The sequence below is a fragment of the Bacillus rossius genome, chromosome 7 (genome assembly GCF_032445375.1).
Source record: "Bacillus rossius redtenbacheri isolate Brsri chromosome 7, Brsri_v3, whole genome shotgun sequence".
NCBI classification, from domain to species: domain Eukaryota; kingdom Metazoa; phylum Arthropoda; class Insecta; order Phasmatodea; family Bacillidae; genus Bacillus; species Bacillus rossius.
Window position 1 is genome coordinate 60,964,391 of NC_086335.1, and position 18,598 is coordinate 60,982,988.

Below are 18,598 nucleotides of genomic sequence, written 5' to 3' on the forward strand. Positions count from 1 at the left end.
TAGCATATTATTGAACAAACATGACACATACCTAAATTATTTTATGATACCTATTTCACCAAAATTGCGTTATTTTGAATGTCAGATGATGCGCTTGGAACAATAAAAATAAATACGCAAGAACTTCTTTGAAAAATGTACCAACGTCAAATTGTAAAAATGAGTTACTAAAAATAGTTGCAAGATAAAAAAAAAGAGTAAAATAATTTTTTTGTAAAAACTTCATGCTGAATACCATTACAGTCATTAATATATTAATTATTAGTTTTTGTGATTAGGTTTTGATTAAAAATGCTGATAAATTTCATGTTTTTAGTAACTGCATTTTGGTGCTTCATGGTGTATTATATTTTGTTATATGGTGTATTGCAGGGTTGGAAAAAAAAACAACCAAACCTGTTTTTTTTTTTGTTTGAACCAGGTTTAGGTTTTTTATTGTTAGTTATTTTCGTTCTCACCATTTTCAATGAAAGCCATACAACGTCCTGCTTTCTGCTTCTCATGTCGAATTAGAAAAGGTATAACATCAGAGAACTGATGTCCAGCAAATCTGCACATCTGACTGGGACTAAATCACAGAAAGGTTATTTCCCCACAGGAAGAGGATTCTCCATAGAATGGGTGATTCTCACAGAATGGGGGATTTATATTTACAGTCGGGGATTTCCCACAATAGGAATCGACTATTTAATATTTTTAATTTTAGAGTAATTAGCTGGGAATGATTTACAACTTATTCAGATAATTTAAATGATAAGATCTCGATCAGTATATGTATAATTTTTTGTTCCTGAATTTCACAAGAAACATTGACAAAACTTCTGTTACTCTTATTGGAGTGGAATTAGACCTTTCATTAAAAAATTAAAAATAAATTATTTAAATTAACAATTTCTTTTTTCTATAAAAACCACTTGGGTTAAACTATTGTTGTTTAAATCAGTCAACCCTTCTTTCAGTGTTATTTCGGTTTTCATTGTGATTCACCACATAATCTTGTCCCTAGTAATGGGTAGAGACCTGCAAAATTCGCGGATTCATTTCGTGGTATGCTACAATTCAAATAATTATACCTTAGCGCTGCTTCTGCAATTGGTTCACTGTTAATCTGGAGTAATGAGGGCCAATTAGAGACCCTCGCTCAAAGAAGTGTCGAATCACAGACACTCAGTCGAGCGAGACGACTCACAAGTCAGCAGCTAATGAATAGGTGGCATTTTCCCCGAGTGTGTAGAGTGTAGTAGAGTCTATCCTGGAGGTCATTGAACCCGCGAATTTTGCAGGTCCCTAGTTCATGGGCGATGGTAAACTTGTGCAATTTTTTTGTTGCTGCGCAGGCAAGTACTACCACATGTCGTCGTTCTCGGAAGCGAAAGCGAACAAGCTGGTGGCGAGCTGCGGGGCAGAGTTCGTGGAGTACAACACGAGGCAGCTCAGCAGGATATACCCGTCCGCAAAGAGGACCGGCTCCTCCAACTTCAAACCCACGGGCTTCTGGAATGCTGGCTGCCAGCTGGGTGGGTAGTCTCGTGTTTCCAGCAGCCGTGGTCCACAAGTGTATCACGAGGGAGTTCACAAACACATTTTATTTTAGGCTTGGTTTGTGATAACGAAGCTGTCTCGGTAGTAAACTAGTATTACAATTTTGTGCACTTTAATACAATGAAACCGCTTTTCAAAAAATTATTATATTTTTAAAAAAAAACTAAAGAAACATGCTTTTATCAGTTACTCACTAAAATGTTCATAAATTATAGTTTTAAAATATGCTCTTTTGTCAAGTAATGTACTTAAAAAGTAAGGGGTATACTAGTAGCCATTGAATTGTTTACAATCCACCACCTGGCTTCATCATCAGATCAGTTCAGTGGTACCAAATTGTTGTATTGTCATCCAGATTACGTATACTTGCAAAGTTCCAAGTCGATACGACAATTATAAGGAGGTTATAATCGTTAGCTAGTTATAAGTGAAGCTAATAAAAGCATGTTAAAAGGACACAATAACATACTAAGAACATACCAACACTATTGTAAATGTCTACACAAATTTTCACAATTATGTTTAAAAATCGTAGGCTTTGATCTGATGGAACAGATAATTAGCAGCTTGTGAGCTTGAGGTCCGATTGAGGAACGGACATCTAACACGCTAAACTCAACCTAAACAGCCAGGAAGCAAGTTATTAAAACTTCCTTTTCCTGAAGGGAATTGAACCAGAAGCATCCTGTCACCAAGTAGTTCCCATAAGGTCTTTCAGCCAACATCAGGACGTCTGATAACAAATTAACACTTTGTACCTGTGTAATAGAAATTTATCTGTATTAGCGTGAATAAAAAATTGTAACTTATCAATACAACATATGTGTGATAATTAAATTATTATTTATTAATTCCTCATTTTTATTTTGCAGTGGCACTGAATTATCAAAGTTCGAAGAAACCTATGTTCTTGAACGAAGCAAAGTTCCGCCAGAATGGTGGGTGTGGCTACGTATTGAAGCCAGAGTTGTTGCGAGACCCAACTTTGCATTTTGACCCTAATGCATTTCCAGACAAACTGTAAGTACCTGGAATAAAAGATGCTGTCTTGTTTAAATATCCAGTTGTCTGAGTGAACAGTAAATTTAAATTGCTTCAGGCCAGTCATTAGTTGGAAATTTGTTTAGTAAGAACATGGAATGTAATTAATGTAATTACAAAGATTACAAAGTACCTCACAGGTTTTTCTTTTGGAGTATCTCCCCCCCCCCAGAACCATAAATGGTGTTTTACATCTATGTGGTATTATCATTTCAGTATGAAGTAAATACTTCATTGCTGGTAGTTTCTACATGTACCATTGTCAAGACTATATGGTGAATTGTGATAAAACTGAAATAACACTGAAAAACATGTCAGTACACCATGTAACACCGTATTCAAGCTAATACACCACAAAGCACCAAATGCAACTAAAATCATTAAACTAATCAGTATTTTCAATCAAAACTTAACTGTAATTGACAAATACCTAATCTTTTAAATATTGAATTTATTGAAAGTAATTTATTTAGCATGATGTTTGTACCACAATTTAATAACAAAAGGTTGGAAAAAGTTTCCTTTTTTTAATCTTGCTACAATTATTAGTTACTAATTTTTATATTAAGACCTTAGGACATTTTTCAAACAGTGAAATACTTAACAGATTAATTTTATTTGTTCCAAAAAGTTAGACATCCATATTAAAAATCATTATATTGAAAAAAGTGCATCATGTAACAGTCAAAATGACACTGTTTTTGAAAAATTAGTATCATAGAACATTTAAGTATCATATATGTTCAGTAATATGCTGTCTCTTTTAATAAACAGATTTCATTAAAAGAAAATAATATAAAAAAAACAGTAACACCAAAATCTCTGGTTTAAAAAAAACTGCCATAAAAATAAAACCATAAAATCTTGTTCTACTAATTAATATTTCACGGTGTTAGTGTATTGTATTTACATTAACACATTTGGTGTGCTCATTTTTAATTGTTCTTTTCTTTGCTGTAGCTATCAGAGAACATTGATTTTGGAAATAATCAGTGGTCAACATATTCCGAAACCAGAGCAAGGTTCTGACAGCGACATTGTCGACCCTTACGTGAAGGTTAAAATAATTGGCCATCGTGAAGACAACCAAACACTGAAGACACACGTTGTGAAAGATAATGGTAATATTTTATATTTCTGTGGCTGTATTCTATGATATATCGTAGCGAATTACTGAAAATTATTCAAAAATAATGGACCATTTAGTTTGCTTAATTATTTCACCCGCACATAAATAGCCTTGTTCGTACTCTAGAAAGACATAATTTCTGTTGTACAGAAATCAATTATTTGCATTAGCTTCTCTAAAAACACAGGATGTTTAAAGTTTGATGTGTACAGCTGGCACATGTAGCTAAGAAATGGAAGTTTGAAGTATGTAGTGCTACAGGTCATGGCAGGTCATTTTTCAGTAATATCAGCCGAAATTTAACAAACGTATTTTGGATCGAAAGAAATGCAGATTCAGTTGAATATCGGCAAAGCTCTAGTTGCAATATTTAATGACTCGTCAACTCTTCCTCAAGCATGAGTTGGAATGTGACGTCCAGCGTGGTGGTCGTATGGTCTTGCGAGCCCACAGGGCCTCTGTTCACGTTGTGTGTTTCTGCCTGCGTTGCGATATCACGCATGTCGTTCTGATTGCAGGGTTCAACCCAAGGTGGGATTTCGAAATGAGGTTCGATGTGAAACTACCAGAACTGGCGATGGTACATTTCATCGTCAAGGACGACAGCAAAGATGTTACGCTTGGCACTTATGCTCTTCCATTTGACAGCCTTGCATTAGGTAATTTATGAATTAAAATATTTTTTCTCGTAATGCCGTACATTCAGTAAATCCCTATTAGGAAAGTTTAGAGGGAAAATTTATTAAAAGGTAAAAATTTTATATGTTAATAGGTGGTGTGCTACATTTTTTTTGAACTTATTATACAAGAAATTTTCCTTTAAAGGGTTTTAGTGTGTATTTTAGTTTGACACTATTTAATGACATTGTTATTGTTGGTAGTAGTTAAGGTTTATATTTGTTTAATGTTCTCTCTACCAGGATGGCAAAGAATTTCATGAGGTTTTAATTTTGTTAAAATTTTAGGGTAGGCTTGAGGTAATTAGACCTCCAAAAATATATTGGGCTCCAAACCAGTAATAGTTATTGTTTTTATTGTATAAAATGCACTCTTGCTGTACATATCTAATTAAACTTTTTTCTTTTTTTCGATTTTAGGTTACAGACATGTTTTCCTGATGGACTACACAAGAGACTTTGTTTCCCCAGCGTCACTTTTTGTCCACGTAACGGTAGAGTGACGTAACTGCCGCTGTTAGCTTGTAACGGTCGTTAATGTCTACGTAGTGGTGCTTGTGGCGTGAAGTCCATGTACACGGAGAACTCGCGGCTTTGGGTCACATGACTTGTGTGACTGCAGAATGGCAGCTGTCAATCCCCACAAATAATTGTGCTTGGTCATACGCTGTCTATGTTGGTAAGCTTTTTTGTTAGTGATGCTCTGATGAGCAGTGGATAGTTTTTTTTTTTGCTGAAAGTCATACTAGTATTATAGTAAAACATACAATAAAAACCTTGATTTTGGTACTGTTTTCAGACCAGAAAAAAAATGTTGCTTTAGTAGGATATGTTGGTACAGAAATTTTGCAAAAACAAAAAAAAAAATCCCCTAAAGAATGAAATCAAAAGGTTATAATGAAAGTGTTTTACTGTATTTGATTGATAATGTATCAAAACCAGGCTGCTATTTTTTTTGTAGAGAATATTGAGTTGTTAAGTGTTTTTTTTTCTTTCTCAGCAATGAAAATAGATCTGAATCTGTTTTCAGGAAAAAAGAGTGAAAACTTGTTATGTCATATAGACTTGTTTATTGTAGAGGTAACAAATGTAGAAAATATTACATATATATAAATATTTTAATCATAAAAAAGAACAAAACTATTTTTTAGATTATATTATGTACGCTATTGATAGAGCCATCATGGTATTATAATTATTTTATTTTTTTTACAAAGTTATACATTACAAAATAATTTTAATGTAAATAATAACCTGATATTAGATATAAAGTAATTTTGTACAAAAAATAAACTCGGCAAAAAAAGACATTTTGATATTTCATCATTTTATTTAGACAGATTTTAAAATATTTGCCTTGTGCTTTTTTTTCCACCAAGAAAATTGAATCACGGTTGGAAAGATTGTAACAGCTTGAAGTGGAAACAGCTAGCATCTAAATATCATACTGCCTATATCCAAATATAACCCACATTAAAACATCAATATGTCTAGGCATTTTTGCATGTTGAAGGTCTTAAATGTGAATTCAAAGTTGCCTACCGACCTGTGGTGTTGAAATTTTGGAAATATTTTATATGTCCATTTTGGAAGTCTTCTAAACATTTAGCTTTTGAGCCTGGCTTTGAATATCATTTAAGAAACATTACGCTTACGTATATCTTGTATGTATAGTGCCAGTTTATTCAATGCTTGCTATGTGTATGTGTGTGTAAAAGTGGCTAAAACTGGTATTTAAAATATTCGTGTTTATAAAAGAATAAGTTTCTTGGTTTAAATTTTTACCAAGTTAATGCTTACATATGGCTGTATTCTAGTGAGCTGACTACACAAGTGAGATTTGTAAAACATCCTGTATAGCACAAAGTAGGTACTGCATTATGGTATAATGGGTACTGCATTATGGTATAATGATGCAATGGAGAAATGATTTGCCAAAGTTGTTTGTAAGTTTATTACTGTTGCAGCATTTTTATTTTTGTAGCAATAATCAATATATTAACAGTTTTGTACAGTTAAGTATGTTTTTACTTTGGAACCTACCTCATTTATTGTTTGCACAAGGTTGTATTAGATTTAGAGCCCAAAAGGAAAAAAAAAATTGTAATAAACAAATCTAGAAGATATTGCTTCATGGTAATCAATATTTTAAATAAAAATCTCATGTAATTGAATAATATTTTGGTTAGGGATTTTTCTTTCTGTTTTAGGAAAGATAGTCACTTACAAACAAGTAACTCCCAGTTGAAAATAATAAGGGTGACTATGCTTTCATTTTGGGATGAAATAAAAAAACAAATTAAATCTTGTTTTGAAACAAGCTTTTGGGATAAATTATGCCAACAGTATTAATTGAATACAATAAGAGTAATTGATGTTACAATCATTAGCATAAATAATAAGTTTCATTATATTTCCAAGTTCTTTTATTCTGGATCATATATGTAACATTTATTAATATGGCTTTTAACTCTTGGCCAGTTATTAAATATAGAATATACTTTTAAGTAACAGTTGTCAAACAATAAATCATATTGTAATAAATAAATGTGTCATTTTTAAAAAATGAAAATTACTCAAATCAAGATCCTTTGCAATGATAGTCCAGCGCCACTGTTTCAGAGTTAAATCTCTTGAAGTTGGAATGGAAGCTGTTTTTAAATGAACCAGCTGGCATGAAGCATACCTGCAGGTTTATAACAAGGCTCATCTCCTGTACACCATTTTAATTAGTTGTTGATGTGTAAACATCTTGCCTCTCTGTATATGGTAGGAGTAATTATTAATTAAAGATAGCGGACCTGCGTGATCCGTCTGTACATATTGCTTTCGTGAACATCGCAGAATTTAACAGCCCTCTTGGGTGTTAAAAAATAAAACTTTTTAATGTTTCAACTATCCTTTAATACTTTGTTGTCATTATTTCTTCGCATGACTGTAAATTATAACTTATAAAAAAAAGTTATAATCCTGGCATTACAATTTTGACATCCCCTAGTTTACTTTATAAATTGGAGAGCACACAGCATCTATCATGCTGTAGAGACACAAAAGGTTGTAAGCCTACAAATATTCAACGCCATAAAAAAAAAAAAAAAGAGAATTTTGTGATGAAATTTTTACTGTAAACTTTAAATGTTGAATCAGCTCAATGTCATTTGTTTGTAGGAAGTATTTACAGGCTAATTTCAATATAAGAATAAATAAATACCTATACAAACATATACTTAGTGTTATAATGTTGTTTAAATTTTTAATATATTTTATATTTAATAATTCTACATTAATTTTCTATTAAGTGTATTTTCAACATAACATATGAATTTGCTTGTTATGGAGGTTAGTTACACATCATCCATTTAAGAGCAATTTTTAAAATGTTCAACACAATACCTCTATTGCATTGATTTTCTGATTTTAAACAGATACCTATTTACTTAATGTAATGGGTGTAAATAATCGTGCAAGTGATGATAACTATGGAGACTTTCGCGACCTTTTATTCCCACCATATTACACCAAGTGAACATATGTTGAAATTTTTTTGACAAAACAATTGCAAAGGAGGTATCAAAGTAAAATTTTCAAAATAGCCCTTCAAATAAAAGTAATTTGGAAAAAAAATGAATAACATGACATATGAGACAGGGCCTTAAGCCAGTTTTAGGTAAATTTCAAAGAAATACTACTATTGTAGCCGTTAACATGGTGTGAATTTAAGAAAATTTATATAGTTTCACATTTCATGCTCCATAGACTCCAAAACCATCTTCAACTCGAAAGATATGTCACAATTGTGTGGATACGATAACTGTCACAATTTTTCATGTTCACTTTCAAACTGATACATAAAATCTAGTATTAGAAAATCTCTGTCAAATTCGTTAATGGGCAATATCTGACCAAAGGGGTAGAAATGGTTTTTTGAAAAACAGAAAAATCACTCTCTCCCATAATATGGAAAATATCATGTCCGTTTGAAAGTATTATAACTCGTAGAAGAAATCTTTTGTCTAAATAGGTTTCAGATATGACCAACCACAACTGCAAGAGGTTGAAAAGACAAGAGTTGGAGGACAAAAAAAAAAAATTCCTCCTTGGTAGCCACATCACATTTGTACAAATTATGTATTAGTCTAATAATTTTTACCTAAAATGTTTGTCTGAAACAAATTTTGATTAAACAAACCATTGCTGCAAGGGGTTGAAAAAATGATGGGAAGAATTAGCAAAGAAATCATAACTTTCTTAGTAAATACACTATTAAATCTGTTCAAATTGTTTGTAAATCTTATAAAATTCCTTAAGACATTCAATGCTGGATGCATTAAGTTAAAAACATTCAAAATATTTTTGCTGCATGGAATACGAAAAAAAGTTAAATACATCTTTTTGAATATTGGCAAACATATAGAAAGTCATGTAAAATGAATGTTCCAGGAGTTTATAGAAGTTTCCACAATATTTCCAAAAGAAATAGGTACTTAGAAATCTACCTATGTCTGTAGGCTGTGCCAAAAGGGATTTTTTCATACAATAAAAATGGCAAATGGTCGAAAACGAGCTAACAGTTGCACCCCTGCACAATTGATGGCGGGGCGACAGAAGCAGCTTGGTAACATACACTAAAAATATTCAACTTCTTCCGTCCAACAACCATCTGTTTCCAGTTCAGACAATCAGATGGCCATATTCAGTTTGAGAGTATATATCTATATCACACATGGTAATAGGAAATTGTATCAAATCTATAACTACGTATATTAATTTTAATTTGTGCTGCATTCATTAATCGTAATTCATTGCATCTAAAAAAAATATAAACATGAATATTTACAAACGACAGCTGCCTCTCGTAGTTCAACGAACATGCTCAAAAGAGAAAAGGACCTCAATTCTTCAGGGCTTGAGCCTCACGTGAGTGTTGGCACGTTTTACATTAAGGCATTTGGTTTCATAAGACCCCCAACATGTTTAAAGTTAGTTCTCTCAGACTGACAATTGCTATAGCATTTCATCATTTAAATCCACTTACTTTTCAATGAAAAATGTAGTACTTGGTTGGTGCTGGCATCTCGCAATGTTGAAAATATTTTCCATCAACGTACAACATTGCATTAGTTCTATACAATGCTACAATTTTTTTTTTATATTTATCCACGCACTAAACCAAATATGACCATTACCATCATCATACTATGTTAAAATTTTAATGATTGAGAATAACAGTGGATATTTAAAACTTTCAAAGCAATTTATTATTAATAAAAACCATAGTCACTGTAAAAATATAGTGCAATATAAAATCCCTCTCTCACCATAAATCAAACCATCAACACAACAAACGGCCCGGGAATCACGGCATCATGCGCAGAGCTCCGTCGAGGCGGATCACCTCGCCGTTCAGCAGCGGGTTCTCTATGACGGCCTGGACCAGGTGCGCGAACTCCTCGGGCTTGCCGAGCCTCTGCGGGAAGGGGATGTTCTTGGCAAGGAAGCTCCTCACCTTGTCCGGCAGGCTGGCGAGCAGCGGGGTGTCGAACAGGCCTGCGACACGCACTTCACATCAGTTCCGCACCAACTAGGTGGCTCGAGTTGGATTCCTGCAAGACGACTGTCGCCACCTTAACATCGTTCGCCGTATCAAAGTTACAAATAGCGATGAACCAATCAGCCGATACTCCCAATTTCCTGTACTTCTGATGTATTCGTTTCCAACATATAATTAAAAAACATATACAAGTGAAAAGGGTACAATTTCATCCATTCAGGTGCCGCCCATCTGTTCCATTTACCTGTTCATAGAACCGTAATTTAAGACTATACTTGAATGTTGTACAGCCAATACTCCCAATTTTGTGGATTTATGATGTATTCAATTCCAACATATAATTAAAAAGCATATACGGTACAAGTGAAAAGGGTACAATTACATCCATTCAGGTGCCGCCCATCTTTTCTATTTACCTGTTCATAGAACCGTAATTTAAGACTATACTTGAATGTTGTACAGCCAATACTCCCAATTTTATGGATTTATGATGTATTCAATTCCAACATATACAGTAATTAAAAAACATATACAAGTGAAAAGGGTACAATTTCATTCATTCATGTGCCGCCCATATTTTCTACTTACCTGTTCATAGAACCGTAATTTAAGACTATACTTGAATGTTGTGTTTGTTAATTAGTCAAAGGCAAAGTGTACATACCTATATTGTGCTATGCACAAATTTTATGCTGTAAAAATAGTTTTTCGTCATCTACCAAAAATCCTTTAAATAAAGTGTGTTGTTATTAACGATCTGACTTATTACTTACTAATATTGAATCTGTGGAGACTTTCACTGTTATTAACAAAAAAGTATTGTATCATTTACTATTGGTTCTGTTACAGAAATTGGATCATATCAATTTTTATCTGTATAGCCAATCAATAGTTACAAGGTCTATAACTTATAACAAAATTATGTGTGTATAATTGTGACCTAATTTAATTTACAGAATGTACTTAAGAAGATAAACAGATTATAAAATGTAAAACTATATTGTGAATTTTTACTTCACCTTTCAAGTGTCAAAATCAAATTATATTTATACATGGAGCAAGAGGCAATTATAAAAAAATTGATGTATTTAAATTGTTTGTCCCTATGATTTGAGGCTTAAATTTCACAGGAGAAAACAGTTATTGCATGCACATAGTCCCATTTTTTTTTTTTTGATGTGTAAATATCTTGGCTGTTAGTACATGGCACTTGGTAGGAGTAATTTCAAGAAAATGAAATGGATATATGGCACAACGGTGATATGTCTGCGCAGCAGTCTCATTAACCTCGAGAATTGAATTTCGGGATCCCGCAGAGACCTACTTTCTTCTCAGTTCATGCAAATAGGAACTTCGTTTGTTATTGAAAAAAAAAATGCAGGTCGTCAACAACTGTCATGACTAAAGCGCAACCAAATATTAGTCCAAAAAAATGTGAAATCGCCAAAAATCGTTCACCAAATCAAACAAAAAAAAAACTTTACCAAATAGGAATAAAAAGAAGCATAATAAGTCATCACACAATAATCAAAACAAAGATAAATCCAAAATAGCGCAAATCCAAGACGTGATAACAGGAGCACGGAGGGTGGAGTGTCGAAGAGCAAGCCACATCACAGTGAGCAGTTACTGCGTGCTGGACTGCCAGATGTGGGAAAACAGCCCGGTGCCACGGAACCGTTATGTGCGTGAGGAGGCTGCAGGGGCCTCCAAGGGGAGGGGTGTCTACTGTGCAGCGCTTGTCAAGAGAAACACAGTCCAATGTGCTTTAAACAGATTTTCAGCCGATTTCCTTCAAATTTTCGATTTTTTATTTTCCTGGTTCCTTGAAAAGGGGTCGTAATAAACAGGATCGAAACAACTAGTTTTTACTACCTGTACTCTACCTCACTGTGCAAGCAACTGCGTAACTTTGCAAGATGACTTTGCTTGTTGGTTAGTCCTGCTTATTGTCCTCCTCTTACTGCGTCCAATGCCTGTCAATTTCCTTGCAAGACAAGTAATCTCTTCAACAGTGGCGGATTCAGGAATTTTGTTCAGGGAGGGGAAAAAAAATTAAAATTAGATCTCGTGTGTGTTTGAAAGACTTGCCTTCATTTTGACACTCGACACACGGACGTAAGGGCCACAGTCGCAGACGTACCTGGCGCGACGGTGCAGACCCGTATGCCGTGCGACGCCAGGTCCCGCGCCATGGGCAGGGTCATGCCCACGATGGCCCCCTTGCTCGCCGAGTACGCCACCTGCCCCATCTGCCCCTCGAAGGCCGCCACGCTGGCCGTGTTCACAACCACCCCCCGCTGGCCGTCCTCGTCGGGCGCGTTCTCCCCCATCAGGCCGAGCGACAGACGGGTCACGTTGAACGTGCCCACCGTGTTCACCTGCACCCACACGCACGTGGAGGAGTAAGTAACAGTTTCAAGTGCTTTCCAAAATAATAACACTTGATTTCCATGCTCATTGTGGACGTTGTTTGTTCATCAAAACTATGGCGCGCATTATTCCAAACAAACCAACAATGATTTCACAATTTTATTCGGATTTCACTGCAACGACATGACACGTTTTTACTACCATTAGGTAACCACAACAACAAAACAACTGACTGTAGAAACACGTCACTTCCGGGTGCCGGGTGGACCACCTGTTAAAACTGAAAATTCCTCAACTTTCAGGCAGGCTGGCCAATGTGACAGTTTTGTTCTTCTCTTCAAGCACTGCACTATTTACACTAAACAGACATCACATATCATGTAGGCTATTGAGCTATAAAGACTGTTGAGTCTCATGCTGTTAAGTATAATGAACTTGACTTTTGAGTCGAGTCGAGTCGAGCTCTAGTGACTCACTTGACTCGGCTCGAGTTTTCCGTTCCCGGGCCATCTCCACTTTCTAGACATGTTCAACATTTTGGCACTGACTTCTGGCAATCACTCCTGTCAAGAAAAAAGCAAAATCCAACTAAAAAGAAAACCTGTTTTACAATTGACCCAATGACAAAAAAGTTGAAAACTCGCCTTAATTCTAGTTCATGAGCACTTGAGTCTATCACCAAGTGGTGTGATGTCCACTGTAATCTTGGGAGGTCCCGTCGTCTTAAGGCACGCAAAGCTTCAGAAGAAACCTCTCCATTTAAAATATGCTCAAGATATCAGAGTGGGGTTTGTTTACGAAAACCATTTAAGAACACGCTGAAAGCAGATGAGTTGTTCTGTTTCAGTATTTCGTTTCTAAACAGTAGTTTTTATAAAGAGTTAAAAGGTTTAAAAAGTGAGATTTCAGAATAATTTTTAAACATGAAACATCCGGTGCAGATTCTCGAAAGCACTCACCGGCCTCGCATTGCACCTTTACCTTCATTTCTGCACCACATAATGTTATGGTCACCGCGCAAATTTCATAGTTTCCCTAGGCACCAAGAAAATACCACAGCCTTGCGCTTGGAAGCAATATATAACCAGAAGCACTGGCGTGTGTCCCACTTATCATCCCACCTCACTAACAAAAACACTCCTGACCAAGCAGGCCCCTTACAACTCTGTGCCAAATCAAACATTGAAACTGTTTTTGCCAGTGTCTGTGATATACTAGTATTTTCAAGGCAACCAGAGAATATCAAGTGCCATGCTTATGCTGGTGAAATATGTTAAAGAGCATTAGTGCTGAAAGAAAAAAAAAAAACAAAGAAAATCTTGGCTTTAACAATTATTAATCACAAGCAAATTTTTTTTTTTTGTTTTTACTGTTAAATGCTTTAAATTTTTACTGTGAACATGGTTTGATTAAAAAAAAAATTACGTGCTGATGCATGCACCACTGGCAGTATCCCTGCAATTGCGGCATACCATAAGAACCCGCGTGAAGTCTTCAAGTTTATGCGGCACTTTCTTGTTGAAATTGTAGGTCTTGAACGCAATACCAATACCAGCGCAGTTCACCACCGCGTTGAGGGAGCCAAATTTATCTTTCGCCATCTGAACAGCATTAGTGACGTCTTTCTCAGAGGTCACCTGGAACAGATGACTACATGAGGTACCATTTAGAGTATGATCTCATACCCAAGAATAAACGCCTGTGATTCATAATCATAACTACATATGTACATTATGATAAAAAAAAAAGATTGCATGTTACTGTAGAACTTCTAGCCAGAATTGTAATATTTGACACTTAAAAAAATTTATTTTAAAGCTCGAACTCACTTGTGTTATTTCATTTTCTTGTAATTTCATTCATTTGAGTGTTTTTTCTGTAAACTTATCACAAGTTTATTTTTGTAATTTTTTTTCTTCAAATTTTTTCAACGGATATTTACTGTTACACTTTAAAAATAACGTTCAGTTCATATCCGGCAAACAAGAAAACACAAGAGAGCTATCAAAATAAATTTATTGGCAAAGCCCACAAATAAAAGTAATGACAATGACAAGACAATGTAAAACCAACATGGTGTGCGAGTAACAACGAAGACAAGAAAATAAAACAACAAACATTGGAGTGTAAGACTGAGCCTTTAACAGACTTAAATAGGTACTTATTCTGCTTCACATCATTTCTTACATTACTGTTCTGAGTGAGTACAAGCATTGCCTAATAAAATAATATTCAAACTACAATATCTTTCTTATCAATATTACCTATAAAGTACGTAATTTGAGAAAATGTACAGATACAGATAAAATTTAAACACTTAAGCCTACATACATATCCTCATAAAGGTTCACAACTAGAGAATCATACTATCATTGTGAATCAATGTATTATGTTATGAATTCAGAAATTCACTGGTAAGTGACCAGTAGTATAAAGCCTTTGGCAAATAGCATTTGGAGACTTTTGAAGCCTGCACGTACAAAATAACAGCAGTCATGTATCAAATTTTCAACTCAACAAAACCAAAGAAAAAAATATTATTGCCTCACTCCCACCATTACCAAAAAACCAATTATTTTTACAAGCTGAAACATAGAATGTAAACAATTATATTGACACTTTTTTTTATTAGTTTGCAATGGGATGTATTCATCGCTCATGCAATGTAAATCTGACTAAAAAGTACTTCATGGAACAGAAGCCTCCACCAAATAACAAGCACACCATATCAAGTTCTCTATCACTGAATTGTTTAAAATTCACAATCGTCTATCACTAGGGACAAGATTATATGGTGAATTGCTATAAAACCAAAGTAACATAAAACAGCATGTCAATAAACTGTATTGCACCAAAATGCATGAAACTAAGTGAATCTAACCAAAACTAGATTCAAATCACAAAGAAAGTTATTTTTTAATGTTTTTAAATTCAAGGTATGTCATTATTTCTAGAGGGATTTCGTACAGTCTCTTATTATATATAGCTGAATTATATTAATTTATATGAAATTATCTGTTTTAGATAAACGTATTAGAAATTATTTTGTAGTAATAATGTCGCATGTCAACATTACATAATTTTGGTGGTATAAGTTTTTTTGAAAATTTGTAAAAGTAAAAACAATTACTCCAAAAAAATTCTGTTTAAAAAATGAAACCATGAAATCTTGTCCCGACCTATCACATGCACAGAACAGTGACGGTGAGAGTGTGTGTTTCGTACATCGGTGGGTGCGAACACAACGCTGTCGCCCAGGGCGCCGGCAGCTTTCTCCCCGGCAGACGTCGGCAGGTCGCACAGCACCACGCGTCCCCCGAGCCTGGCGATGCGCTCCACCGTGGCGTGGCCCAGGCCGGACGCACCGCCCGTCACCAGCGCCACCACGTTCTGCGACACACACCACACACTGCTCAAGGGTGTCCAACTCATTCGAACCGCGGGCCAACCGGATCTGCTTGGCTCTTCGTGAAGCCAAAAACCTGTAGAGCTAGTTGGAACAGTTGACTGATGGTTGCTTGTACTCGCCGCCTAGACTGCACTAACAAATAAATTATAGGAAACGTAGTTTGAATGAAAAGTACAAATTATTACAAAGACAGTTATTTTATATAACTAAATAATTAAATAATTTGCATAAAAACAAACCAAAATCAAGTTATTTTAACACTAATACCAAAGTAACTATTGTAGGTAACTTAGTTTGGCATGATTGTGAACAAGCAGTGCGGATCCAAAAAAAACCATCTCGGGACACATGCAGACAACAGGCTGCCAGTTTGACGTGTAGTTTCCTGTTGTAAAAAGTAAACAAACTCCTCCAAGTCGTGTTATAACCATTTATAATGTGGAGTTTGTAGAAATGTGTGTAGACTTAGGCTAGTGTAAGCACTTTTTTCCCCCAGTGTAAGGCACCCTAGTGCGCACAGTAATCTGAAGTGGCCATACCGCGTGACCAACATGTGACGTCATGATGAAAGCACGCGTAAATATACCCAGGTAGTTCCTAGTGAGCAAGCATTGTGCACCTATGCAACTTAGGCCCACAAAAAGAACACAAGTAGACCACAGACAAACCACGTCCAGTACTCAGAGAATTAGATCTACCACTAGCCACAACAGGGCAACGAAACCCGAGTCACTACCACCAGGTTAACAGGCAGAGCGAAGAGCGAGTAAACAAGTCTGCTACGAGTGACAAGTCATTGGGAAAGGACGAGGAGGCTTACAGAAGGAGCCCACAAATACAGGAGGAGAAGCTAGTCAGTTGTTGTCAGTAATTGACTTCCTGCCATCGTATACCCCAGTTTGTCCTTTAATTTGTTGAATAAGAACCTCGAATAAAGTTGAGTTGGTAACATACTGTAAAATTATTTAAATGTTTAATTAGCTACTGGTAATTAACCATGTGAATGGTTTGTTAGGAGCTTCATTTAAAATATACTGTGAAATGGTGTGATTAATTGGTTAGGTTTCGTTAGCAACATATACTTAATAGTTATTTCAGGACTCGAAGTACTAAATAATTACCCCCCCCCCCCCCCAACCCCTTCAGAGGGAAACACCTTGCTACAGGGTGAAAGTCAAACTGCAGCTGAAAATGTAAATATATTATGGTTCAGTTCTAAAGACGGGCCACCGGACTTCCGTGAATCAACAGCGAACTCACTGATAATTAAAAACTTAAAAAACAATAAAATCCTAGGCATGCAGCACATAATCGCCAATTCACAGTCTACCTCTTTAGGCCTCCTGTGCAATTAATAAATGCAAACAAACCTTTAACACTGCCATTTTGTATTAAAACAATTTGACAGAAATTAATTATAAAAATTCTGAGATAATTTCACTGAACTTCGTACAACTGCGTTATGCAAATAACGAATAACCAATATAAACATCATTGCTTGCATTTCTGCTACAATCAGTGTAGGCAACACACTGATAATTCATTTTTTTAATACCACACTATAGAAAATAAAATCCGTTTAAATTTAAATTATTTTCCAAAAACAATCCAGCCATACTTGTGAATCTTTATACACATAATCATGAGCCCCAATTTTTACCACCGCAACTCGAATAGGGAAACACATTCCTTACAGATCATATACGAAGTTTATCTGCAACCGCCTTACAACAGGGCCGGATTTACTGCCTGTGGACCCCTAGGCTGAGTGGTAATGCGGGCCCTCACCAATTGTTTTGAAGGGGGGGGGGGGGAGGGGTTATATTGAGTATCCCCTTCCAGTGAAACAGTGGATGCCTCTTGCCTGGGTCTGGGTGGGTAGTTTATTATTAACCAACAAAACTCATATTTTTGATCAATTTTCTATTCTGAAAAAAAAAAATAGTTTATTATTAAACTATATAATGTTTATATTGATATAACTAATTATTTAAAGGCCACGGTGATTTTTAATAAGTAAAAAAGTAAAAAAAAAAAAAACACAAGCCTGCTTACATTTGATTGTTGACAAAATCTTAGGCTTACGTGATGTATTTTGAGGCAAGGAAAATTTTTTTTTGGGGTGTCCGGCCAGGGGGGATTAAGGTTTTTCGCCTAGGGCGCCAGTTTACCTTGCACCGGCCCTGTAGATAGCCTGCGCGTAAATACGGCCCTGTCTTCCACTCTCCCCTTATTGTTCTATGCACTCTCCTATGCTTATATTGGTTAAATTGATTGATTTGTTTGGGCGCCACATTTACGTATGTATTCACCTTGTTAGCAGAAAACAAATGAAAACAAATAAATGATATACTCTAAATCCAAGGTCATTAGATAATGACCTTGCTCTAAATCTGATATTTAGGTTGGGAGAAAGACAAGGATAATAGGTTTACTGAACACACACAATATTTAATAATAATATAATAAAACATAGTTAACTGATACTCTTTAATAAAATAATAATGTTGAAAATTCTGGTTTGGCTTTAGGTCGGGCTTTAGGGTGTCCTTCGGTCGAACGACGTCAATGTTATAATGTCAACTCATTTCAATTATGAATATACTGTTTAAGTATAAATTAATGGAAAATAAATTACTTCTTTTTTCAACGACAACAAATTTTTAACGATGAGTGAAAATTTATGCAGTGATCGTCATTGTAACATACTGGAATTTGATTTCACAGGCGTTCTTCGGGCTACGCGGGTGTTTTCAACGTTGGTCATGTTCACGGCCCATGTTACAAGACTGTTTCCTATAGTGTATAATTTGATTATAGGTTTGTTTGACTCGAGGTCTCTCGTGCTCCTCGGGAGTTGAAAGAGTTGAGAGCAA

General features: G+C 35.3%; 2 protein-coding genes across 3 annotated transcripts in view; one reads left to right on the forward strand and one right to left on the reverse strand.

The window, feature by feature from the left end:
• LOC134534164 (1-phosphatidylinositol 4,5-bisphosphate phosphodiesterase eta-2-like) overlaps window positions 1-6,937 on the forward strand; it is a 49,027-nt gene extending 42,090 nt beyond the window's left edge. For both annotated transcript variants that reach the window (XM_063372300.1, XM_063372301.1), the window contains exons 12-16: window positions 1,338-1,517; window positions 2,415-2,562; window positions 3,544-3,704; window positions 4,231-4,371; window positions 4,810-6,937. In XM_063372300.1, coding sequence (XP_063228370.1) covers window positions 1,338-1,517; window positions 2,415-2,562; window positions 3,544-3,704; window positions 4,231-4,371; window positions 4,810-4,892 — 713 coding nt within the window. In that variant the 3' untranslated portion in view covers window positions 4,893-6,937. The remainder of the gene's footprint in view (window positions 1-1,337; window positions 1,518-2,414; window positions 2,563-3,543; window positions 3,705-4,230; window positions 4,372-4,809) is intronic.
• Window positions 6,938-9,624: 2,687 nt separating this feature from the next.
• Window positions 9,625-17,270, reverse strand: LOC134534165 (3-hydroxyacyl-CoA dehydrogenase type-2). The gene is made up of 5 exons (XM_063372302.1): window positions 17,093-17,270; window positions 15,539-15,703; window positions 13,786-13,950; window positions 12,084-12,321; window positions 9,625-9,936 (listed from the first exon to the last, which is right to left on the reverse strand). The coding sequence occupies exons 1-5, from the start codon at window positions 17,105-17,107 to the stop codon at window positions 9,746-9,748; spliced, it is 774 nt and encodes a 257-aa protein (XP_063228372.1). The 5' UTR covers window positions 17,108-17,270; the 3' UTR covers window positions 9,625-9,745.
• Window positions 17,271-18,598: the final 1,328 nt, after the last annotated feature.